Genomic DNA, 25,649 nt, shown 5'->3' with positions numbered 1-25,649 from the left:
TCCTGAAGCTGTCCCGCTCTGGAAGGAGCGAGCTGATGGGTTTTTTGAACCAGTATGCACTGATTTTTAGGATTTCATTCTCTTCTGAGCACGTGCCTGACACCAGAGAGGAGCCTGTGTAAGCAGACGGTGCTAGGAGCACGCAGCAGCGTCTGTGTCCCGTGGAGGATCCGGCCAGCTTTGGTTCTTCCCTGCGGTCTGTGTTTGCCAAATGGCCTCAGGGAGAGCAAGAAGCAGGGTTACCCCCCTGCAGGGCTCGGTTCTGTTTCTTCTTCCACAGCTGTAAATCAGAAGATCCTGATCCTCTTCTGCACATGCAGAGAGGGAACTCCATGTGTACATCTGCTTCTTGTGAGGGATCTGTGGGCTCATCTCTGTTCATCGCTGCCTTCCAGGCTGCCTGATGCAGCAAGGTCCATGAACGAGGCTTAACTTTTAATGCCCAAGACTATTGATCGGGGTCCACTGATCCAATTGCCTTCCTGGGCAAGGCTTTTCGTGGTCAGGGCTTCCTCTTGAGCTTAGAGCTTTGCACTTTGATTGCTTCGTAAGAGTTGTGAAAGCATTCTTACATGCAGCTTTAATATTGTGTGTTCCTGCCAACACTTTTTGATGAATGAAAGCCATTACAGTTTGAAATTGCTGTAATCAAGTAATGTGATATTGTAATGTTAAACTTGTAATCAGTTCCCTGCATGTTGCTTTCTCCAGGTTTTTTTTTTAACTTGCTAATTCTTCCTTTAAGTGTTCATTTTGTTCAGCCCAGCCCCTTAATGAAAGGCTTAGTATCCCAGCAAAAATAGCATTTTCCCTTTTATTTTTATTTATTTTTTTTTCTCTAGAGGAAGGGAACCAGCATCTGGCCAATATTCGTTTATCATGTTATCAGTTGTTATCATTTTCTAATAATTAGTATCAGCCTCCAGGCTGGGGGTCTGTTTGTGACTAGAAAGAGGATTCAGAGATAAAAAGACTTTGATAGTCTCAGCGTCGTAATGTTCACACTGACATTAGCGAGGCTGCTGGTAGGACTTGGGTTTCACTCAGAATGCGCTTCTGAACTTACAGATGTGAGCTCGTATCAGATGGCTTCTTGTCTCCGAACAAGTGGTGTGGCTGAAAAGGCTCTTTTCATGTCACATCTTGTGCTGCTGCATCCTGGTGCTAAACACGCTTGCTCTTGCTCTTGATTTGGATGTGTCTGCTTCCATTTACTGTGTCGCTGGCTAACTAAACATTCTGCTACAGATAACTGTAGCATACCCCAAGGAGGATGGGAGCAAAGCTTCAGAAAGAATCAGAAGAGAGTTTTAGGTTTTTAAAATATAAATAAGACCAGAGAGATAAGTATGGCTTCCAATTAAAGCAAAAACAAACAAGAAAACAACAACAACAAAAATCTTTGTAAATCTCCTTTGGAGCCAAAACCAGATGTTTTTCTCCCTTATTAAAATATATACTAAAAATACCACAACTTTATAGTTCTTGAATTGTTGGAAATGGTTTGCAGATGAAGTCATCGGGCTCTTTTTGTTATTATCCATCTATCCTTGTGCTTTCTGCAAACCCTCTCAGGGTATTTTGGACTACAGAGATGGTCTGGTGAGGGAACAAATCAAGGACTTTCTTTTTTCTTTTTTCCTTGTTTTAAATGTTGATTTTTCAATTCACAAGTGACTCAGAATTTGCTAAATGAGGTTGAACTCTGCAAAAAGATGCTCTTGTAGGTGGCTACATGGAGAGAAGTGAGAAGAAAGAGAAAAACGAAACAAAATGCAAATGTTTTTTGGAAATGAAGAAATATTAATCATCTCCTTTCGTTTTTATTTTAATGTGAGGTTTGCTGGTGACTGCAGGACTGCAGAGGGAGGTATTCTTAAAAGATGCTTAGCAGAGAAGGCGGTTCAGGAAGCAATACTTCTGCTTCGGAGGAAACCAGCCTCTCTCATTATGGCTTTTACTGAAGGTCTTTTTGCAAAAAGCGTTTCTGTTGATGTTTCAGGTCAGTCATCAGCTGGGCAACGTGATGGATCTCTTCACTACCAGCCTCTCCCTGGCGGGTCTGCAGCCTCCGAGTGACAGACAGATTGACGGCATCGACCTTTTACCTGCCATCTTGCAGGGCAAGCTAATTGACAGGTTAGTTACGAGCCCAGAGCTACGACCCTTGCCTCCTAACTGAAGTGGTGCCAAAACTTGGATTATTTTTAAAATAAATTTACAGAAATATTTAATAAACTGAGCTGACACATATTTGCTCCTACTCAGTGAAGTGAGGTAGCACCAGAGATTTGCACTGTGAATTAATCCTCTGCAGGAGCAAGCGGAGGTGACATTTCCTGACACACAGCGTATGCCATACAGTGGAGTCTGGGGACAGATGCAAATGTCAGGGGGTTAGCAGGGATCCCTGAAACAACATATGGCAACAAGGGAGATAAGTCTGGGAACTGTAGCCTGGATAGGGGCAAAGACATCATTTTTAATACTGGAAAAACATCCAAGAGTATGCCGGCTCTTTGCAGAATATAGTTCCGGCTTGAGAGAGGTTGAAGTTAAAAGCTGGGCTGCTGCAGGTGAGCCAGAAGCCCACCTCTTCCCAAGGTCCTGGTTCTTTGGTTGCTTTTAGAATCAGAGAATCATTCAGGTTGGAAAAGATCTCTAAGGATATATTTGGATTAAAGACCTGGGATCTTTATGAGCATGGAGGAGTACTGTCAGCAGTTGGGTAGAGGCGCTAAGATTTGACAGCAAATATCCTCGATGCCCTCTTTGAAAGGTTTGGAGGTCAAGAGAAATCTTTTAGTTCTGATTTTGGTAAGAAATTTGGCACCCTGGAAATCTGAGTACAAACATATTCTTAGTCTGTGACACAACAAGAAAACATACACACGCAAAACATATTTTAATTCTTTTCTTTGTTGGATGTGAGCCTTTGTTCCATAAAACTCCTTTTTGTCTGTTAAAGCAAGAAACGTGTCCCGGTTACCTGAGAGTTCATCCAGTGGCTGATAGGAGGTGTTGCATGTTCCTCAAACGCAGCCTATCACCATCTTTACATCTGAAAGTCTGTGGAGCTGCTTCTTTCTCATAAAAGAGAATTTCATTGCAGCCACCATTGCAGCCATCTCTTGCAGCAGTGCTATTTGTGTTACAATAATAGTCCCTCAAGGGTACGATAGCTTACTTTTTTTTTTTCCCCAGACCTGAATGGGAGGTCACAGTTCCAAGAGCCTCCAAAACTTTGCAGAGGATGCAGTGGTAGTGTTGTGGGTTTTCTTAAGTTTTAAAAGGATAAAGCAATCAAGGAAAAATAAGTTGGTAACAACAGAGTTTTGAGTTTAAGGTGTAAGCCTCTTTCAAAGATGGATTATTTTTTTAAATGCAAACCTAACCCGCACACCTTCAATCGCATGGGTACATACAGCTTGTCACATAATCAGTATTTATGGCAACGAAAAAGGAGACTGTGTTTTCAAGTGTGGCGTATTTGTTTGGGCACTTTATTTTGTTAATGGAACTGGTTTAGATCAGGTTCTGCGTTTTATCACGTTTCTCAAGCTGCGTGTATTTCACAGGCATTTCGGGTGCGTTCGGATGCAGGACTGGGCACTGCGAGCAACAGCATTTCCCCTTTGTTCAGGAGCAGTTCCTGCTGACAAAGGACAAAGGCTCATTTTTTGTGCAAGGAACCTGCAGGGGAGGCTACAATTTTACAATAGAAGAGATCTAAGGCCACTCCTGCCGTTCAGACGTGGAGATTTTAATCTTATCTTGTATATAGGGACTTTTTTTCAAGGTGGCATCACTAGAGAGTAGTTTTTGCCTAGTGCCACCTGAATCAAAGACAAAGATGTACGCCCTTACCACCGTGATAAGCAACTTTGTGGTCTCATCCTGTCAGCAGCCTGAAACAGCTGGAGAGAGCAATGTCTGATGTCCTTGCGTGATGAGCTGCAGCAACAAATCAAACCTCTCTCCTGCAGATAGGCCATTTCCGTAAAATTTTTTACTGTCCCCTCAAAAAAATGAGAGCATGTTATCAGGAAAACCAATGAGTGTGGTGCTGGGATGCCCAGGCAGTGCCCGTACTTGGGCGCAGACTGTGCTCTGCATGGGGGAGCGGTAATCAGGAGAACCTTAGGGAAGAATTTGCAGATTTCAGTGGTGCGTTTAGGTGATGCAAAGGGAAGTTCTGGGAAAGGAAACGGACAGGAATTAAGTGTGGCTGGTTGCCAGTTTTTTTCACGTGGAATTTTTTCTGAGATGACATCCAGAGCAGGTCAGCAGCTGGTGTCCTCCCCAGCCATCCTGTCTCTCTGACAGGAACGGCATCTATCTTGGTGTTGCCATAAAGAGGAGTCTAAGCATCGCATATTCTGTGAATCCGAATTTTTTTCTCTCTCTCTGGCAGACGCACACCACTTCTGAGACATTTGGTGTTTAAATCGGCGTGCTCTATAGGAAATAACAGGGTCTGATAGTTCAAGGATTAACAATCACTGGCAGCCAAGCTGTATAATGTTTCATTCTTGCGCCATGTGAGCTCTCAACTTGATGAACACTTTAAAAAATGTTAATTGAAAACCTTGCAGTGGAGACTATTAGGAGGCAGCCTGTTTCTGACTGATAGCTGGATCGGAAGTCAGACGCCATTAAAGTGTTTGTCTCCCTTATCAGCAAGGCTGCGGCGGCAGCTGCCCAGGCCCGGCGTGTTGGTGTTTCTCATGCAGTTCTGCTCTCCCTTGCAGGCCCATATTCTATTATCGTGGCAACGAGATGATGGCCGTGAGAGTCGGGCTTTACAAGGCTCACTACTGGACCTGGAGCAACTCCTGGGAGGAGTACAGCAAGGTAACAGGACGCTAACCCGCACCCTTGTCTCGTTCCTTCTCCCCTTCCCTGGTCATTCTCCTGGGGGCAATAACCATCTACAGAGGAGTTTTAAATTGGGGAACGTCACAGAGCTCTTGCAAACCAGCCGTTTATTCACAGCCTCTTAAGAGCTACCAGATCTAACGGTACTGGTGCCACCAGCACCCCTGTACTGAAATCAGAGACAAACAGAGAAAATGAGTAAAGTCTTAAGTTGTTTTACGTGGCACTCTCTTTAAGCAGCACTTAATTTCCCTTAATGTAAAGCTTCTTTCCCTGCTGAATTCTGAACTTTCACATGTATCCTTACAAAGTCTGGAAGCAAATCAATCGTGTACCTTGCAATATCTGGTGAAAAAGACTGAGTGTGCCCTGAATTATATAAATGGAGTAGGGATGTGATTTGTGGTTTGGTTTAATTTTGTTTGTTTGTTTTGGTGTTTGTTTGGTTTTATTCCTTTTTCCTAAATGGGAAAGGGAAAGCTGTAGGGACCATGCAGTGGAAAGAACATCAGTCACTGAAAACAGTAGAGTACATATGTTTAATCTATTACCAGCACTTTTTGCAAGCCCATATCACTCTGGAAGATGTTTTATATTTTGTTTGCCAAGTAGGCACTGCTTTTGTAATTTCCTTGCTGATCTTCTCACAATTAGATGGTAAGCGCTGTTATTTTTCTTCTTTTGTGTCTTTCTTGCCTCAGACTTGGGTACTAAACTCTGGGGCATTTCTTGAACGGTAGGTTCACACATGTGCCTTGCTGATTATACCGTTAGACATGAACTAAATGTATTACGGCACAGCTCTCAGCAATTTTGACAGCAGGCTGGTATTGGGGAGGGATTGTTTGTATGATTTGTGTCTTTCTTTTTTTTTAACTTACGGTGGCTCCTCAAGGCATCACAGGTGCAGAAATAAGTGCTGATGACATTTGTAGATGTAAAAGTGTGTGGTTTCTTTCATTGGGAAGTCCTGGAGGTAGAAGGAAGCATCAGCTCCGAGGGAATCATTTACACTCGGGGCTGTAAATGTGTGTGTTTGTCTTTTTAGGACTGTATATTGCTCCGGGAGTCAAAGTTTCTGTTTTACATGGAGTAGGGAGGAAAGTTGACTCAAAATGCGTTGCACGCTCTGTGTCAATGTTAATACTGCACGGCTAAAATGAGCTAATGTATTTGTCTAGGTTTGTACGTGAGCAAAGCCCGTATGTCATATGTGGCACGGTGTGGAGGATTTTCCTGGGTGAGAGAGACTGGGAGCTTCTGTGTCCGTGTGTATAGGTGTAGGAGTGGGCTCAGGCATGCTTTTCCCATGTGCCTGGAAGATAATGTCACACATGACTAATTGCTTTCTGTTGTAATATATGCACATACACACACCTACACACCTAGTTTGGAAATAAATAAATACCTGCATTGATCTAAGCTTATTTGTAGATGTCTGAGTATGTGTGTGGCTGTGATAATGGGGACGGGTTACTCATTTCAAAAGCTCTCGTACTGCGAGAAATGGCAGTTGTGCAATTAAGGAATATTTATTTCTTTCTGAGTCTTTGTTTAACTGCTGTCTGATAAAAGTCAGCAATTATACTGTACATCAGAGAGATGATTAAAAATTCACTTGCTTTCCTGCAGCTTGTATCACATGTGGTTGATGCGGGTAAAATTGGAGCACATTAGTGGACAGACTAGCCATTAACAACACGCAGAGGAAGCTGAGGCTGAAATTTGTTCCAATTCTCCTCATGTCCTCAAGCCATTAATTACAAGCCTTGCAAGTTTAAAAATAGAAATAAATCAGAATGCAGAGCAGTTCCACAGTTCTGAGCCTTGTTTGAGGAGTTTTGTACTCTCACCTGATGATACGGTTGCCTCTCTCAGTGCCTCGTGTTCTCAGCTGTTTTGATACTGGACTAAATTATTCCGCCAGAATCAAAAAGGCTGATTAGTTTGCTAATTTCATTGGAACAGTGGGTTTCAATACACGCGTGTGTGGCATTAGAATTTCTGCCTGTCGTCAGATTTGCTGTTCGATAAATTTGATTTGCCATCCCATTAGAACTGCACCTAATGAGGCCCTGTTAGTTGTGTGATCTTCATGGGTGCTTACCTCGGTGTGAATCCATTTTAAAGATTTATTAAACTTTCAAATGTAAAATTCTTTCTGTCCGAAGGGTCCCAACTCAGAGCTGGGATAAATAGCTGTATCTGGTTGGCATGTCATTCATTTGGAAGAGGGCTGGAGTTGGCCAGATGTGTCAAAACAGCTGTCTGCAGTTTTTTAAAGGTTTGTTTTATGGGTAGTTGAGTATCTAATTATTTTGACAGATACATTGCACATTTTAGCCAAACCTCCTTTTGCTTTCAAATTCCCTTGTTAATTGGCAGTGCAGGAAATCGGTGATTGATACAGAAATCTTGCACTGGTTTTAATCCGTGCGTTGTGCATTTTTGCGTGACTTTTAGATGAGATTATACCATGAAAGCATCCAGAATCACATTTTCATGTTGATATTGGAAAATGTGAAATTGTTGCATGCCCTGGGTCTGAGCACAGTCATGTCAGTTTAGGACTACCAGGCCTTTCAGGATTAACTAGAAAGAATGTGTGCAATGTTGGCCTCTAACCTGGAAAGCTATGCACTTGAATGTGGTATAAGTTAGTTAAGTAATAAAGTATGTATGTACAAATAAAAAATCTAAGAGAGAGAAGCCGCTTACAGAAAGCAAAGCCTTGGAAAGCATAACAGGCATGTGAATACTTCTCTCTATATGGCACTTGGAATATTTACACTGGAAAGGTCCCACATGAGAAGTGCTCAGGTTTATGGTTGTCCTAGACTCCCATGACATTAGCATGCCCTTACTGGTCCGCGTCCCCTGCCTTATGGCTTGGGATTAAGATCTGTTATCTTTCACAAAGCTGAAGTGTGCTGTTCTGTTCCTCCTATTTTTTATTTTTTAACCCCAAGCAGTTTTTCCTAATTGACTCCTCTCATAAGCTCTTACAGTCTTTCTCAGTGCTGGAGGACACCCTGGTGCCGTCTTTTCTGCTGGCTTAACGTGATTACTTAGGCAACTTGCGTGCTTGAATGGTTCGTCTCTTGGAAGCATGAAGGGAACACTCATCAGAAGTGAGAGTAAGTGCTCTGTGGAGCATTGTTCCAGCAGATTTTGGGACAGGTGTGTCCTCCAGCACTCGGGAAATACAGCAAATGACAAGAGCTGTACCCTGGCTTCACACTGCACCCAGGCAGAATTCAGTGATGCGACCGGCCTTTTCCCAGCACGGGGCAGAGGGGCTGATGCTGCAGAAGAATGAACTGAGGATAAACCTGGGGAGCTGCTCTCCTGTATAGCACAAGACATGTGAGCCTCTTACTGGGTTGCAAAGTGGGTGACAAATAACGTGTGTGGACGTTCTGTTTCGTGCACGGCTGTTTTATTGCTGCTGGTGTCCGCAGCAGTGATGCTGGTTGCGCAGCTTCCAGTTCCTAAACTGATTGCTCAGTGGTTTTATTGTTTTGTCCAGTTGGTGGAAAGGAGAGGGACATTTGATCGTCCTTGTTTGGACGGCGGGGCCTGAAGGAGGAAAAAATGGGTATTCTCTGTGGCTTTACCCGAGTAGCCAGCGAGCCCTTCAGGAACTGAACTGCCTAATTTAATGCTGTGTGGAGGAGGCAGGAGAGTACGAGCCAGCAGAAGAAAGGAGATCTCCTTCTCTCTACCTGCCACAGAGATTATCCAGCAGAGAATAGCTCTTGTGCCTTCCAAGAGCAGTGATGCAAGAAGGAAAAAAAGTAAATTAAAAAAAAAATCGTGGTAAAAGCCCTCTGGTTCATTGGAGAGTGGCTGATAACATCAACCTTTCCGCTGTCAGCTTAGTATCTTGTTAGTAGTCTACAGTGATTTTTCATAAGGGCTCCTGTGTCTTTAAGTGATTGGGGTAGGTGCCGGTGAGAAGACCCTATTGTTTTAATGTAAAATGCCAACGGGGTTATTCCTGCGCGGTCTGTCTGATTGCCCTTCTCGTCAGCGCGAAGGGATCGATAAAGCCTCTTCTGCAAGGGGGATGTGAAGTCAAGTAGAACCTCACAAATAATGACATTTGATTGTGGTCCTCTGAGCATATGAGCTAGCCATTGATCGCTTCTGCTTGAGAGCCGACGGAGGCTTGCCGATCTGCCCATCTTCTGGGGTCTCTTCCAGACGGTTAACACATTAGGAGCAATTTTTGTTCGACGGGGTTGAAACTTGGCAGTCACACGCGGAGGTTTCTGGTCATTCAGAGCTCCGGCCTGCGAGGCTTTCGCTGGGAATTGCCAGGGGAGTGAGAGCGGCCACTTAGCAGCGCCGTGGCAAGCAGGGAGAAACAACGTTCCTGGCTTTAATTAACTGTTCTCTCCCTCTAATATGAGCACAGTTCTGCTGCCCTGGGTCTCGTGTGGTGGGCCGAGGAGACCTGACCAGGAGACGGACCCCAGCTTTGCTGCGCCGCTATCGAAATCGGCAGCCGCTCGTCGAGTTGGAGCGATCTGGGATAGCGCCAGGGTGACGAATTGCCAGAGGGCTGACGTTGACACAAGTGGTGATTCCATCGCCTGGCGGAGAGCCCAAACTGGCAACCGGCTGTATTTGTCTCATGTCTATATTGACATAGCATCTGTGGTCCATTTGCTCTGGAAATTAAAGCATAAGCTGTGCAACCGATTGCCGCTAGATCTTACGAACGGAAAAACAATCCAGGTTACACAATTGCTGGGAAGAAGAGCAGAAAGGCGTGCTCGCTGAAAGGTTTACCTGATGTGCAAGAAGTTTTTTTAATTTATTTTTTTTAAAAAAAAAAAAAAGGATCGCTGCAATTTCTCCTACAGCAAACAGGTCTGCGCGGTGGTGCAAAGCACTGCCTGTGCGAGAGCTCTGGTGCAGAAGCCGAGATACTTCTGGTTGCCATCTGATGCTCTTTTATTGGTTCCCGTAGAAGCAGAGCTGATGTGTTTTAGATAGGATCTTCTGGTTTGGCTTTCATGCTTTTATAGCCGAGGAGGAAAGCTCCAAGAAAAGCTTAAACACAGGGTGACCTTTCTACTTTGTTTGATCAGTGTTACTGTAAACATGCAAATTACCTTGGATTGTGTGCAGAGTGAAATATTAGGCATGTGCTTTAACTGGCTATTGATCCCCTGCATATTGTTATTAACGGTCTGCCAAAGAAAGAGCTTTAAGCAAATAATAACGGGCAAAGTGGTGGCTGTGGGGGGTTTTGTTGTCCTGGTGGGCAGGCAGGCCTGCCCACCTACCTCTGTGCTCTTCTCCGCGTAACGTAACTTTACTTTTGAGGGAAGTTGCCGTCCTGTTGGCAGTGGCAGAGAAGCTGAGCCAGCCCCCAGCGTAAATCTGGACAGTTCCTCTGCTGCCTGTGGAACAAGGTGGCTTTTCTCCTTCTGAGAATTTGGCACGTCTGTATTTACTGGTAAAGCCTGCGGCGTCCTTAGAGGCTGTAGGGCATTTGTCACATCAGGCTTTTACAAGGGGGGAAAAAAAAGGGGAAAAAAAGTTTAAGGAAGAGCAAGAAATGATTGAAAGCATTGATGTGCTTTAAAATGGCCATCTAGTGACCATCCCCAACAGGAGGAGACTCCCCTCCCTCACCAGGTCTGTTGTCCTCCAGCCTTACGGGGGAGCAGAGCTGGTTTCCCGTCTGCCCAGCTGGAGGGCAGCTCCAGCTCTCCCAGCAAAGCCCAGCAAAGGGCTTTGGCACATCCCTTCCCCAGCAGCACCCGTGACCAAATCTGCACGCTTTCCAAGCAACTAGAGGCCTTGTCCAGATGCTCCAGAGTGTGTATTGTCTCATCGTTAAATGCTGCTCACATCTCGGGCAGCTTTAGTGTACGCTGGTTTGGCTCCAGAAAATAAAAGCAATCCAGACCCGAGGATCCCAGGCTTGCAGCTTGCTGGTGTGGCTGACTTCTCTTTCCATCCTGAGAACTGAAAATGCTTTGAGATAAGAATCAGAATAAAGTAGAGCTTGTGGATGATAAGTTAAACGTTCTTTTCTGTGAAATGGGCAGAAGACCAAGCTCCACCAGCTGAGTCTAAGTGCATTGCTTACTGGGATGCTGGGCAGTGCCTTTTGATAGCAGGGGTGTGAGGATTATAATTTTACTTCTTGTATTTTGTTCATTTGCCAGTGACCGGGTAGAAAGCATTTTGTGCTGTCTCTGTCGGTTGGATGTTAGCAGTCACACACTACATAAAAATAAAAACGGCCTGTTGTATTTGTGGAGATAAAGTTGAAAAGCCTCGGAAATTTGAAGTGTGGTTTCGGCAGCGCTTTGGGAGAGTTATTTCTGTGTCATAAAACAGTAGGTTTGGTTCTGCCTTTCCCCAGCAGCCTACCTTCGAGCAGGGCATTGCCTGTTCAGATTAGGAGGACAGCTTTTGGCTGGAGGTGCCAGGCGAGCTGTCGCAGCACCTTTCCGAGGAGTCCCTGGGACGTGGCCTGTGCTGTGCTCTGGGGCCTCAGCCACAGGGAGCAGAAGACGAAATGCAAACAGAGCAATGTGTAAACAAACACCCAGGAGACTGAAATCTCTCAAACTAACGCATTTGCAGCTGAAGAGTATTGTACCAATTAGCAGGCTCTTAATTAAATTGCTTGTTTGATTTGCATCCAAATTATAATTTGGATGTTATGTAGGCTTTGATACCTTTTCATTAAGTGTTCCTTTTGGAAAAAATAATAATTCTATTTTTCACTCGGTTTCAGAGGCCTGTGGCATCAGAAGGTGGGAAGGTCAATCATTTTTGTATCCATTTAAAGTCCATTATTGGCCGGTCACTACAACCTATCAAGCAACTCTCTTATTTTTCCAGTCAGTGAGTCAGGAATCTATAGCTCTGTGCAGATAAATGGGATTTTATGGGCTTCTAACCTTCTTGCTTTATTGAAAAGCAGAATATTAACTGCTCCACTGACCAGCTGTCCATTAAAAACAGGGGATATTTTTAGAAAATTGTTTGCCAATCAAATCCTACCCACATCTGTAGAGAGCCTTTCAGTTTGTTTGTTTTATAAGCAAATCCCGCAGCTGCTTTCCCACCTCCATTGAAACATTCCCACTTACCTTCTCTCCACGTCTCTGTCCGTGTCTCGGGGCATTTTGAGGCATTGTAAGGGCGCAGCGTGGCAGCTGGAATTGTAAAACCAAGCTTTAACAAGTCCGTTCGGTGCTAGCCCTTGCTGGTCTGTGGGGCCCCCCGCTTTATTTTCTGTTCAGTGAAATGAGCGCTTTACATTTTTTGCTGTTCCCAGGGCTAAATGAGCTCTGTTAGCCCCCCCCAGACCAGGCTCTGGCTTATTAGGGAGCTTGGCATCTGGCTAATAACTGGCTGGAGCTGGGGAGACGCAGCCTGGCGAGCCGTGCGAGGGCAGATCTGCATCTGCTCTGGATTTGGGAGCAGACAGCTCGCTCCATCCCTCGGCAGCCACCGAGCACTTGAACCTGTTGCTGCTGGCAAGCAGCGAGTCCCAGCCCTTGTGCCCTTCCTGCCGCTGCTGCTGGGGAAGTCCCAGCCTCTCACCCTGTAGACTTGAACGTTAGCAACAGGAATCTCTCCGGGCGTAACTCAGTTCTTTCAGCACAGCTCTCGATCCCGGGTGAGTGCCTCAATGCCAGCTTTGAGGTGCTGTAAATCAGGTCAACAAACGCACCCGTTTCTTTAAAATTAACCGGATTTGCTTCGCTCTTCAGTGAAGCAGATCCTTCAGGCTTGATGGCATGACAAGTTTTCAGGGAGGCTGGCGGGTGCCCTTTGACTCTCAGGGTGATGCCCCTTGGTTTGGCCAGGTCTTTCCCCTGGGAAACTGATGCTTTTTGATGAGAATTGCCATGTGATCTGAATCTGTTTATTTCTAAGCCATGGAAACCAAAGAGAGAAGATGCTTTCCCCATGAAAAATTCTTATGATTAAATGGTTTCATGTTTTTCGTCTTTTGTTTTGCCATTTCATTTTAATGAATATTTTATAGAGATTACTTTTTTATAAGACAAAAATGTAAGGCCTGCTTCAGCTTTTATGTCAGTATAGTGCCAATGTTGTCACCTTCCTTTACCTCATCAGATCAGAATCCATTTTGGAGACTATAGTGGATTGTCTGGATTTAAACTAATTCTAGGTTTTGTGGGTATGTTGGGGCTGAAGATGCTGAAGAAAGCAGCACCAGCTAAAATCTTGCTCCCTCACCTGCTTCACCCTTGATGACCTGTTTTCTTCTCTTCACCGCAGGGCATTGATTTCTGCCCTGGGCAGAACGTCTCTGGAGTGACAACGCATACGCAGGAGGAGCATACCACACTGCCGCTGCTCTTCCATCTGGGGAGGGACCCTGGAGAGAAGTACCCATTAAGGTGAGCCAGTTCACAAAGATGTGCAAACCCTCGGCACCGTCAGTGTATGCTTTATATGATTCATTTGCCTCAATAGCTGGTTTTTTTTTTTAACAATCTGCTTGAAAACTGTCCCAAAAAGCTATCGCTAGTGAGAACAGTAAATAAAAAGGACCAAATGTTTTCAGTTGGTCGAGCTAGATGGATGTGCGCATGCCCATGGCTCCGCTTGTGATTCTTGTTCTGTGTCCTAGCAGCCCTGATGGAGAAGGCAAAACGTTTGCTTTTGGATAGAACAGGAACTAAGTAAAGGGTAGGTGTGGAACGAAGCAGTGGTGATGAGTGTGTGCACTGGAGCTAGTCTACTGCAATTCCCAGTGCGTTTTGGGGCTAGGGAAGAAACATCTAGTGATCTTCCCATGGTGTTTTTCCTACGCGCTGCATTGGAATCTGTGAAGGCAAATTGGGAAATCTTCCAATTTCCTAGCCCCTGCTAAAGGAGCTTCTCCAGAGAGTCTTTGCAAACGGACTTTCTGCCCAATCCTTTTCCCTCTCTGGACTCTCCTGGCTATCTAAATCCATTTTCCTATAAGCCTACTATTGTAATATTTATCTCCAGCACACACCATGCCCTGAGAGATTTCTGTAAGGATTTATGTCGCCATCAGCCAGCGCAGTCCACACATCAATCTGGCATCTCCAAAATAGCTGCCAAGGTGTCCCCACCTCCCTTCCACTGACTTCAGTTTTACCCTCTGGCAGAACAAGCTGCAAACAGAGGCCTGCAGCCTCATCCCTCACTAGTGGCCCTGACTCAGGGAATGTGGAAATAAATAAAGGGAAAACCAGTGCTGCTGTGACTGCCTGCGCAGAAATGGTTTTGTGCAGCAGCTTTACCAGAGGGATGTTTTCGGAGCTGACAGGGCTGCAATTACTCAACTGTTTTAAATAATTGAGTGGATAGACTCGCTCCATTACTTCTGAAAGAACTGAGCCTGTGCTGTCCACTAAGTGTTTTCACTAGAGAGAGAAGGGGAGGAAAAATATTTTCACTTCTCTCTCACTTAACAGACGAGCACCCTAGAGGTACATTATACAGCGTATAAAGCTCTTCAGAAGCCCAGCACGTTAGCTCTTGCTTTCTATTGCATTTCAGCACTAATGAATAAAGCAACTCTGCCGCTCCTGTATTTTAAATTCAGCTCAGTGAAATGATGCTACTGGGTTGAGATTCCAGATGAGATTATGCTCTATTCAGTTTAACAGCTATTTTATTTTAGGAAGATGGATGGATAGAAGAGATCTCTTTTTCCAAAAATCAAACAAATGGTAGTGTTAACTAAACTGTAGTTTGTCTATTATTTGTGTACTCTCAAATTCTTCCAAATTTGAGGGAGAGGAGATTTTGCTTAAAGCGTATTTGCAGGACATGTGCTTCCCTCTTGTTAGATGTTCTTTACAACCACTGTAGGCTGGGCATTGAAATAAATTCCAGTGTTGCATCTGCAGTCACTTCTTATATGGCTTCATTGATTTTTTTTTAATATTATTTTTTTGGACACTCAAAGCTGTTTCTTTGATTGAATTTTTTACCAAGACGAATACCCGATTGTGGAAAGCTGTGATGTTGTTTAATATACAGACCGTAATAGAAAGCTTCTTCTAGTAAATGAATCTTCCTTTCTGCAGCACGTTATGTTGCTATTGTCTCCTCTCTGGTCACAATGGAAAACTCATGGGAAGTGGGTCTCCTATATCCAACGTGGTAATTAAATTATCCTCATTTGTGGAGCTGTTTCTGTTGTGTATTTTTATTTAGCTTAATTATCCCCCTTGGCAGCCAGCCTGGTGGGAGTCCCGACACTGATGTTTCTCAGAAGGGAATCCAGCATTCCCCTCCAAGCATGTATCTGTCTGTCCGTACACGCTGGGCGTATTCGGATCGCTTGCGCTCCAGCCGCAGGTTTTTGTGTGTTCGCAGTCCATGTTGGCCCCGCTCCTCCGTTCGTCCTCAGGCAGCCGTGGAGGAACAGGGTGTATCGTACGGCTCTTCCACCAGCGTGGCTCCTCTGGAGAGTCATTATGGTGCCAAAGCGTTTAGAAAACATTGTGTTGCATCCCTGATTTCTTGGTACCTTTCCCCCTTTTATTTAATTTACTTTTACTACTCTGCCTTGTTAAACCCACGCTGGGTTTCGTTAGTTTTTTTGCTGCTGTTCTGAAGACTGGGAAGAGGCGGCACGGTACACTGATTTCCTCTGTTTCTCTGCTTTCGCCCATTTATTTATTTATTTATTCCTTATTTTAGTGCTACCTTTTCTTCTCCCTAAGATGATTTTAGTCATCTGTTATGTCTCTTGATTTGAGTTAGTTTGGCACAGGGTCTCATTCAAAATCACCTGTAAAGAGGTTTCATTGCTTCACTTGAAGGACAGGCATCTCACACACCTCCGAAGAGATTTAGTGCTTATATATTTGGTCTCCTTTTAGGATCTTAGGAGGTCTCAGAGCCAGGGCATCCTGGAAATCAATCAGATCAGCCAGCTGTGGCAACGCTCTTGGCTTACACTCAGGCAGTCTCATCTGAAATGGCTTTGGGTCATGACACTGCGTGCACAAGGTACTGTGCGGTTTTTTCAAGGCTTTGATTTCAGTCCATCTCAGAACGTGGGGATTAGTTTTTTTTCAGTCTTTCTTGGAGAACTAAAGGGATCACTGAAGATTCGAGCCCTTCGAGATCTAGAGACAACACGTAAAGTTTTCAGTTCTCTGGGTCTTGTGAAGCAGGACAAGTCCTTCCTCTTCCTGACACAGCTTGCTGGATTTCCTGGGGTTTGCCTGGAAACGTTATCAGCAAAAGCTTCTCTTCCCCAGGAGCACTTTTCATGCGGTGGAAAAAATGGCCAGGCAATTACAGGCAGCCCCTGTCATCATGTTGAGGGCACGTCTGGCAGTCCGGAGCCATATGGCACCCTGCACTTCTGTTCCTTTACGTGTAAGATTGTGCACGCATCCCTCTGCATGTCTGACTCGAGGAACAGAGCCTCCCAGCAGGGCAGCGACTCTTCCTTCCTGCTGCTGCCTCTCTGTTTTGGGCTGGATCACCTCCAGCATCTCGGCTTCTGCCGAGGGGCATAATTGTGTTGGTCCCTGTTGCCTTGAAAGATAATTGCTGACATTTCTCTGTCTGGACTGGGACCTCACCCCGGCAGTCCAACAGCTTCACCAGCTTTGCGTTTGGTTAGTCGGAACTCACAGCGATGCCAAAAGCACGTTATGAATTCTCACGCTGCCAGAGCTTGCCCAAGGCACACTTACATCATCACATCGGTGGGCTGCGTGGAGCAGGATCCCTGTCCTGTAGCTGACCTTCAGGACTCGCGTGTTCAGCATTAGCATCCGATACATTCACATCCAAGCTTTTATCCCTCCCTCTTCTGGAAGGAGGAGGTTTCTTCTGACAACTGTGGGGTTCTGGAGTTGAGAGGAGCTTGGCAAGCTCCACGTTTATATGGCTGCAGGATGAGGTAGGGCACGAACATGTCTACAGGTACTGATAAGGCAAAATCGACATCTGGAGAGGTACTTGTAATAAGAACACCTGCAATATGAAGGTGTATGTGGGCAGTCTGTTTCAAAGAAGGGTGGTTACTGGTAAATAATCTTTCTTTTGGTTGCCAAACATGGTAATGTAACTCTTATATAAGTAAGTTACCTTGTTATCTAGTCCTTGTGTAGAGAGGAATGAACTTTGTGTATCTTGTCATCCAAGAGATTGACTAGATCTGTGTAGGCTGTGATAGAAGTTTTTTTTTTTTGCTCGTTTGTTTTGTAAGCTCTCAACTTTTAAATATAAATGAGATTGTGCGTTAAGCACCACACAAAGCAGAAGCGTTTCTGTAAGCCTAAGCAGTATTTTGCTTCTTCCCTAGATGCAATGTTTGTTTGGTTTTCTCTTCATATGAAAACACTCCAACTGTGGAGTGCCTTTGTTGCCAGATTTATCAGAATGCAGGGCTAAAAGCTCTGATGGGTCTTTTCCTTTACTCAAGTCTGTTATATTCATGGTATTGTGGGGCCCCTAAATAACACATAGGGAATTTGTTTCTTCATCCAACCTGTATTCAGTCAAATTATCTGTTGGTATCTTCACAACCAATTGTCAGCTTTACTGCCCAAGTCAAAGATTATTGGTTTTACATGCTTTTAGTAAAATACTTCGTGCCAGTCAGGAAGAGCACAAGTAATAATACCTAGCAAAATCTGGCTCAGCTTAAAATACAGTTACCAAAACACACCACACGAACGGAAGTACAAAGTGCGGTTCGGGTCAGACTCCAAAGCTGCCAAAGGAGTTCATACCAGAAACCTCTGAAACTGTCAGTTTGCACCAGAGGTCCAAAACAAAGCCTTGATAACAATTAAGTGCAGCTCACACCTTGCCGGTACTCCAGGCTAATAGCGACTTCTGCTTTGAACTATTGGCTCTGCTCAGAACTGAGTTTAATAAATTGTGAACGTCAAAATACCAGTATTTTACTTAGGGCAATAGATTTTACTATTATGGAAAAAAAAATGGAAGTGATAAGGCTTGGTTGATGAACATAATGATTTTAGAACACATTAATTAACAAAAGAGCTCACAAGTGCCTATTTTGAGCAGATGGAAAATCCTGAAAATCATCAGAGAGGTAATTGCACTGGTTATGGAACCAGAAAAGATGGGGAGAAGCTCCTGAAGGGAAGCTAAAGGGGAAAGGATCTGATAGGAAAGCTGCCAGTCTCACCGTACCCATCAGGGCAGAAACCTCTCTGTTGAGAAAAGAGAGAAAGTGCAAAACAGGGGGAAAAAAAAAAAAAAAAGGTTATAACAAAGCCAGAATTTTGCCCAGGGGAGATGCTGACTCCTCATCTTGTCGAAAAAAGGAGGAAATGGCAACAGCTGCATTGCAGGAGCGAATTCGCTGCTGCCACAGGAGAGGTGGCTTTGAGGAGAACTGCAACTCTGGAAACCGTGGCGAACGGTGGATAAAAAGCCTCAGCGATGCCAGTAAGAGCCTGCTGCCCGGCACGGGATGCACGAGGATGGCCAGAGGTACAGGCGCGACAGCCGGTACCACGGCCACCTCTGCAGGGAAGAGGGCTGAAGAAAAACATGAGTGCAGGGGACAGTCCCTGGCCTGGGGGCTAGGAACGGCAGCAAACTCCTGCTGATCGATGGCTGCTCTCTGCTGGGCTCAGCCCAGGGTTAGGACTGCGCTGCGGCACGCTGCCTGATCAACCTGTAACCTGGGCTTAACTGCCCAGACCCACAGCCTACGGGTGTTTTGATGAGTCCCTGTCTAGACTAGAGGGACGCTGTGTACGAAGGAACAGTGGAAGTAAAAAGCCCCGTGAACCAGTTTCAAAAATGCAACATGCTGTTTGAAAAGGGCAATGTCCCATGTCCAAATGGGTCCTGTGGATGCTGCTGGACCAGAGAAGTGGCTTCCAGCATGGGCTACCCCGCACTTTTCTATTTGATTCCTTTCCTGTTTTTCTGTGGCCCTTTGTGTCTCTCCAGTAACTGCAAGTTGCCGCGTTTTGGAGTCCTAAACCCGTTGTCTGTGTCATCTATTGTGCAGACTTCACATTCCAAATAAATTTGATAATAGAAAAGAGGAACAGAGGAAGACTGAGTAATGGGACGAGATCAAAACTTGGATGCCGTCTTGCAGAGCAGCCTCACAGCACTGATAACAGATAAAATCAAATTACCTGAACCTGGGTGTGAGTATTTCACAATTAAAAACCAAAGTTTTTTTAATTAAAATAATTCCTCTGAAGAAGGAATTAAAGTACACAAATCGTTAGCCAAGTTTTATGCTCTGCCCTGACTTCACGTGCGTCTGGTGGAACATGCTGTAAATCTGAAAGCCGCCGTTGGGAGCCCCCTGTCAAATTTCAGTGAAGTGCTCTGCAAAATAATCACTTTGGTACGTTCCTCTGAATAATAACGTGGTTCTGTCACTGCCAGGGCCGAGATACGGTGTTGTGCCCATATATGAATCATCAGGAAGAGACAGAAGTTAATACATCAAGATCTAGATTTAAAAAATGCTGAAAGCGCTCGTTGATTTCCTGCGGTTTGAGCCTATTTATTAGGCGGAGAATCGCCCTCTCCTCCTCCTCGCGGCTCGGGATGTCGGCAGACCTGAAGGCAGAGGACTGAAACGCTGCTCCAACACCGGAGGCAGGGTGTCAGACAAACCCTTCTCCTTCCAAACCCGAATTTCACCGGAGGGCACGGTGGGGTTAATAGCCGAGCAGGTTACACTCGGAGCTGTTTGGCGAGGGAGGAGATGGGAGCAGATTGCCAAGGCACAATTACACTAAATGAACTGAGCACGGGCCACACCTGTGCCTGGGACCCCGCGCTCGCCATCCAGCCCTGATTGGCTCTCCAGAGACTTCCCGGAGGTAAAGTGTCAATTAGTGTAATGACCCTGGACTTTGTCCACCCCGCGCGCTCATTCTGAGCGTGGAATAATTCTGTGTACGCTGGGGGATCTCTTTTAGCAAACTCCTCACAACACCACCTGCTCACCCTCGCTGCTGCGCTCTCATTCTTCCAGTGATATTCCCAGCTCTCCTTCTGCAGGATTGTCGAGCTCAAATAGAAAATGCGGCATGCCCTGGAGGCAGCGAGGTCTGGATCCTCGTTCAGGCGATAATGCCTGAACACCTGTATAGATAATATTATCTTTTCTTGTAGCAGAGAATGCAGCAAGCCCTGCCCTTGCAGCCCAGTCCTTCATTTGCACTCAAGGAAAGGATGGGACTCTGGTGTAAGAAGAGGAGAGGTTCTTGTCTCCATTAACAACTCAGACTGATTACCGTGAAGCAATTATCCCCATCTTACATGCAGATTAAAGGCGTTCTTCCCTTCCAGATTTTTGTCGTGAAATGCATTTCTTTCATAGGGCTGGAGACAGTTTTAACCCACTGCATGCAGTCAGCAAATACTTGACAAAACGTCGCATGGATGTTGGGTCTTGTTAGGCGTTGTGGAGCTGAGCAGCTCGGTCTGAGCAAGATCCGAGCTCCTCAGAGCGAGGAGTGGGGACTCTCCAAGTGCTGTGATCCTTCAACAGCAAAAACAGTCACCAGCACCGTTTTGTCTCAGTGCTTACTCCGGTGTCACTGCGAATGCAAGCCCCGGGTGAGTGCCATCCTGCAGGCACTGGAGACCAGACGTGCCTCGAGGTGAGGGGCACAGCTCCTGTGATCAACTGAGGCATCTGAAGCCGATCTTGGGTGATCTTCCAGCGCTGAATGACACCTTCCGGCACTCTGTCGCTGTTGTGTACTCGGACACCAGGAAGACAGCTGCAATCGGATATGTTTTAAGCTAGTGTCAACAGGTTTAGTCAGCTTAAGAGCACGTTAAGCCCTACTGAGACAAGGTTTATAGGTTAGCAGTGTGACTCGGAGCATAATCTATACATGTTCTTTAGCTTGAGCCAGCTTTGTGCTTATGTGAGAAGTGCAAGTCTTTTATACGTGCCAAGCCATTTCTATCATGCTTTGGGGAAGTCATTCAGCCTATGCTAAATGCTCAAATAATCTAAGAGTGTAGGAGCTGCAGGGGAGAGCAGTTCAAAACCACCAGGAGCTGAGGTTAGGCCAAGATTTCCTGTCACTGCTGAGCTAGCTGAAACAGCCAGGAGCATCCCCAACATAGGAATTAAAGCAAGAGGATGATTTAAATGACGTGAGCCTACTTTGTTATGCTGCAGCATTCACGTGTCTTAGGTTGCTAATGAGCAACAATGCTGTGGATAAATGCGGTATTCAAGATTACAGCAAAAAGATTTCTTTTTTTGCTGCAACAGGACTGGCATATTTGGAGCAAAAACCAGCAGTCATGACAACATATTGTTTATCTTTCATCCAGACCACAGCTGTGTTTTCCAGTGGTCTGTCCAGATTATAGCCAATTTGGAATCATATGTATGAAAAGCCCTTTCGAAGGATGAAATTGGGCTCTTTAGCACTTAAATATTTGCAGAGATGCTGTGGAGCTTAATTAGTTAGCAGCAACACTATCTTATGGGTCCACTTCCTAAAGAAGATCTTAAATGCTGGAGAGATGACACAAGTATGTGACAAAAATAAACACGTTAGGTAGTTACAAGAGCAGCGGCAGCAGAAGGCATTAAATGATTAGATATCTGCGATATCTGTTAGACTCTAACAATTGATCGAAGTATGTATTAATTCACATTAATCCTTAATACGAGGCTCTTAACGGAGTGTGATTAGCTAGGGTTTGGAAGAGCTTCCCAATCCCGAAACAATGAGTGCATTAGAAAATCTTAAAACGCTGCAGCACACGTGTCTCCCTAAGCCACGTTTTATCGCCGTTCACATCGCTGGAGCATGTAGGCTCTGAAATAAAGGCTGTGACACCCCCGTTTCCTCCGGTGTCAGCAGAGCAGGCTGCAGCTCCGCTGTCCGAGGCGCCGCGTGCACCCCTGGTGCTCGCCCTGCTTTTAGGTACACTCCCTCGGCGTGCTTGCCTTTGTTGCCTTTTCTCTCTGCGTGCAGGCTCTCCCCTGTTGGCCATCCTCTGTGTGTCAACACGGGTTAGCTTTAAGCACTCTCCGCCTCTTTTAAGGATCTGTTTTGATTTTTTTCAAGCGTGCTGCTGCGCTGGCAGTCCTGCGCGCGTTTGAAACGCGACCAGAGGGCTTCCAGATAAAACCTTGCCGAGCTGAAGGGCCGTTGTGCCACCGGGATGCAACGCTCCAGACTCACTGAGCCAAGCGACTGCTGCCTTGAGTGTCCTCATCAAGGGCGTGAGTCACAGATGGTCTTTGGCAGCTCCCAAACTTCTGCGGCCCTCCTTTTTCAGCAGCCTTTGGCGTAAGCAGCTGCCTGCCGTGGGAGCTAAGATGGGATGCACGGGAAGAGGAGCCCGCAAATTCGGGAGCTTCGCAGCAGCAATCTTTTAGGGTGGTCCACGCGGATCGCACAGCTGATCCTGGTGATTGCCTCTCCACCAGGATACGGCCAGCTGGGTGTGAGAGCAACAGATTAGTTTGCTAGAGCTTGTCATTTCCAATTCCCTTCCGGTTCTCTATCAGCAAAGCTCAGGCCCATCCCCACAATCAGCTTCTCCCTGGATGGCTGCCGAGATGTGATATTTATAGGGTTTACTGGAAACTGTTGGCACATTACTGGGCTTCGAAATGTGATTGTTTTTTGAAGAAGGAAATTAGCTGGAGTATGGGGCTGGTGGCCAGCTTGGACTGTAAGCAAAGGGAGCCTGAGGTCAGGACCAGGCTGCATTGTTCCTCTTTTATCTTCAGAAGCAATTTGCCGCTCTCTGTTTTTGAAGTGGCTCTTAACATGATGGACAAAATGAGATCATTGGGTAGCTGTCCTCCATTTTAGGAATACTTGAAATATTAGCCAAGTACACCCTGAACTGCTTGAACAAGTACCTACAGGGGTAATAGTTTGGATAAAAATCTGGTAATTTATAATGTTGTATGAGGGCTTGGAGCGTGACAGATGGGTCCCAGCTTGGAATAATAAAGCCGTAATGGAAGAATGTAGAGGGGGCAGAACCCCAGGGTGGGTATTGCGAAACGGAGGAGGTATTCTTGTCTTGGACAAGTAACGTCTATTCTTCTCCATCTTCCTGTTTGCATAATATTAGTTCTTTTTACTTGGTGATTGTGAAGTTTTACTAGCTAATGGTTGGTTGCGTTCGAAACCCTTAGCTTAAGAACACTCTTGAAAAACAAAGTATTGGCATTGACTTCCCTTCGATAAATGCCTCCGCGCGATGCACGAGCTACAGAAAAGCCCTTGAAAGAGCGGAGGGTGAAAACGTCCAGAACTGGGTGACCTCACATGTGGCACTCTGGGAGGTGGCCTTGGCTGGCTTGTTTAGGCACTAACGTGTCTGGCAAGGTGTTTGTCCTGCATTCTGGTCTCCTCAGACAATCATTTAAAGGAGGACAACCCCAACACCCTTCCTTGTACACGCTGCCTTTGCCGATGGCACCCCCCTGGGAATCAACACAAGCTCGCAGCGTGTCTGCCCAACTAGGAAGCGAGGCACCTGGGGCCAGCAGTTTTCCAAGCTGAAGCCCCACGCTGATGATCCGCGGGGAGCCACGTGCTTCTGTGCCGGGGAGAGCACAGAAGCCGCCTGCCATCCGTGCTCCCCCAGGCTGGGCAGCTCAGACCCGCAGCCTCCAGGCCCAGCCAGGATGGATTCTGTCAGCACAGATGCTTCATTCCCCTGCGGACCCGTGGGCGGTTAGTGTCGGCTGCATGTTTACAGGCTCTCCTCCTTTGCTATGGCCCAGAAAAAGTCTGACGTAGCTTAGTGATGTGGACACTTTAACAATGCTCTGTCTCCAAACAGTTGCATTCTGGAAGCCCCGCTAATAACTTCCATAATTTTTTCACATTCTAGTTTTGCCAGTGAAGAATACCAAGGAGTTATGGAGCGAATATCTGCCGTGGTGCAGCAGCACAAAGAGACCATGGTGCCAGGAGAGCCACAGCTTAATGTGTGCGACAAGGCCGTCATGGTGAGTAGTTAAAACATTTAAAAATTCTTTCTTAAACTGTATTTTGCAAAGGCTTAAAAATGTCACCTGCTGTGGCTGGAAAGGAGAAGAAGGAGGCTGTCCTTCCACAGAGGGGAGGGCTGTTTGTAACCCCTGGAATGCAGCAACACAGGATGGCTTGTACAAAGCGAGCTGGGTAATGTCTGCAAAGTCTATCAGCACGCTGTGATAAGCTGTGACTTCCTTCCTTCGAGATATCGCGGTATCGATAACTGTAGATACTTCTCCTTTCTAGTCCCCCTCTGCAAATCTCACAAGTCCTCTACATTTCGAGTGGTGGGACTGAGACGGTGCCTCTTGTCTTTTTTTGTGCTGTATCAGTGAGTATCTTTGGTCCTGCTCAGTCCCCTCCAAGTCCACCTGTGCCTGTCTTTTCCAAAGCCCTTCTGGCTTGAAGCAGACCAAGTGTTTCCAGTTCTGCATTCCGATTTGAATTGCACGTTGGAAAGTTACAGCTTGCCTTTCCTGTCAAACACCGCTTGCTTTGTTGTGAACCTGGAGAAAAAAACTGGATGGTCCGTAGGAGATAAAGCTGTCAGATGACAAGAGTTTGTGTAGTTTAAGGGGATGTGCCTGTAAAGACTGACACGAAATAGTGACAGGCAAAGTCTTCCTGACACTGGAATAATCTCCTCAAACAAACAGTGAGTACCTGCTGCTTAGGGTCTGTCTCCGGCCAGACAGAAAAGTGCAAAACGTGGGGCTGTCTCTTTGGTAAGAAGGCAAGGATCTTTTTTGGCTTTCAACGTCTTTTAGTTTTGGATGTTAAGCAGCAAAAAAGATCTGAAGTACCATTGTTTCTGTGTTGTTTTGTTATTCAGCATCTCCCTTTACAAACACTGTTCTGTGCATCTCTGGGACTTTCTGGGTTCAGGGACTCTCTCAGTGCCTGCTAGAGCCCTTCGCTGGAAAGGCATTTCTTCTGTGCTGACTCCAGCTCCAAAACTGGTTTGCGAAGTGTAGGCATACACTAAATGTCTCCTGGACTTCATCCCAAACCCCAGCTCTCCCTCTGGGGCTGCTGACAGTCAGTTTTCTCCCTGAACGCACCTTGTTCTTTTCTCAGCCGGGCACAAGTTTTGCCTTTCCTCTCACCAGGCCACAAGCTGCCTCTTCTCCTTTGGCTGTGGCAATGTCCTGGGCTGAGCCAAGGCCAGTTGTGCCTGCCGTCTACAAGCAAAAGAGGTTAACGGCTGCGTCAATGGCCAAGCTCAAACCAGATCATTCAGGCTGTCTGAGGGAGAAAGCCCTCCCCAGTGGGCTGGGTGATACTCTAATCTCGGTAGAAATGTTCAAATCTCAGCAGGAAGCTTTTTTACGTTACCAATTTTCTATTCGTCGTACGCTTCTAATTGGCCAGTTACGCAGTCACAAAACTCAAATAAACAGGCACCAAATTATTGTCTGCCTTTTGAGACCAGAATTAAAGATAACCAAATCTTCTTGGAGTACCAAGTACTGGTGGGGTTAGTTGGGCCCTAAACCTGTCTTTGGGGGGTGCTGGGAGATAAATATCGCTTCTTAATACCATGCCCCAAACCGTCTTCGAAATTCTGCTGGCCCATCTGTAGCATAGCCCACCAGCAGTGGAGATGGAGCTCCTCGGGGCTCTCAGCTCTTACAGCCCTGATCCACAAAAGGTGACTTGGACTGCGAAACTGAAGCAGATGCAGTCTGTTTTTTCCAAAAAAAACCACGAACATTTTCTTTGTTTCTTTGAATCTCTGTTGCTTCTACGGAGTGGTCAAGCATC

General features: G+C 45.8%; 1 protein-coding gene across 1 annotated transcript in view; it reads left to right on the top strand.

Annotated features, from left to right (window-relative positions):
• The window catches only part of GALNS (galactosamine (N-acetyl)-6-sulfatase), a 47,193-nt gene that overhangs the window by 17,671 nt on the left and 3,873 nt on the right, over positions 1-25,649 (top strand). Inside the window, exons 10-13 of the mRNA XM_083794914.1 lie at positions 2,003-2,139; positions 4,752-4,854; positions 13,165-13,286; positions 23,740-23,857. Of these exons, the coding sequence (XP_083651040.1) occupies positions 2,003-2,139; positions 4,752-4,854; positions 13,165-13,286; positions 23,740-23,857 (480 nt within the window). The remainder of the gene's footprint in view (positions 1-2,002; positions 2,140-4,751; positions 4,855-13,164; positions 13,287-23,739; positions 23,858-25,649) is intronic.

This window comes from Anser anser (genome assembly GCF_964211835.1).
Source record: "Anser anser genome assembly, chromosome: 11".
Classification (NCBI taxonomy): Eukaryota; Metazoa; Chordata; class Aves; order Anseriformes; family Anatidae; genus Anser; species Anser anser.
This window is presented reverse-complemented; position numbering and strand designations above follow the sequence as displayed.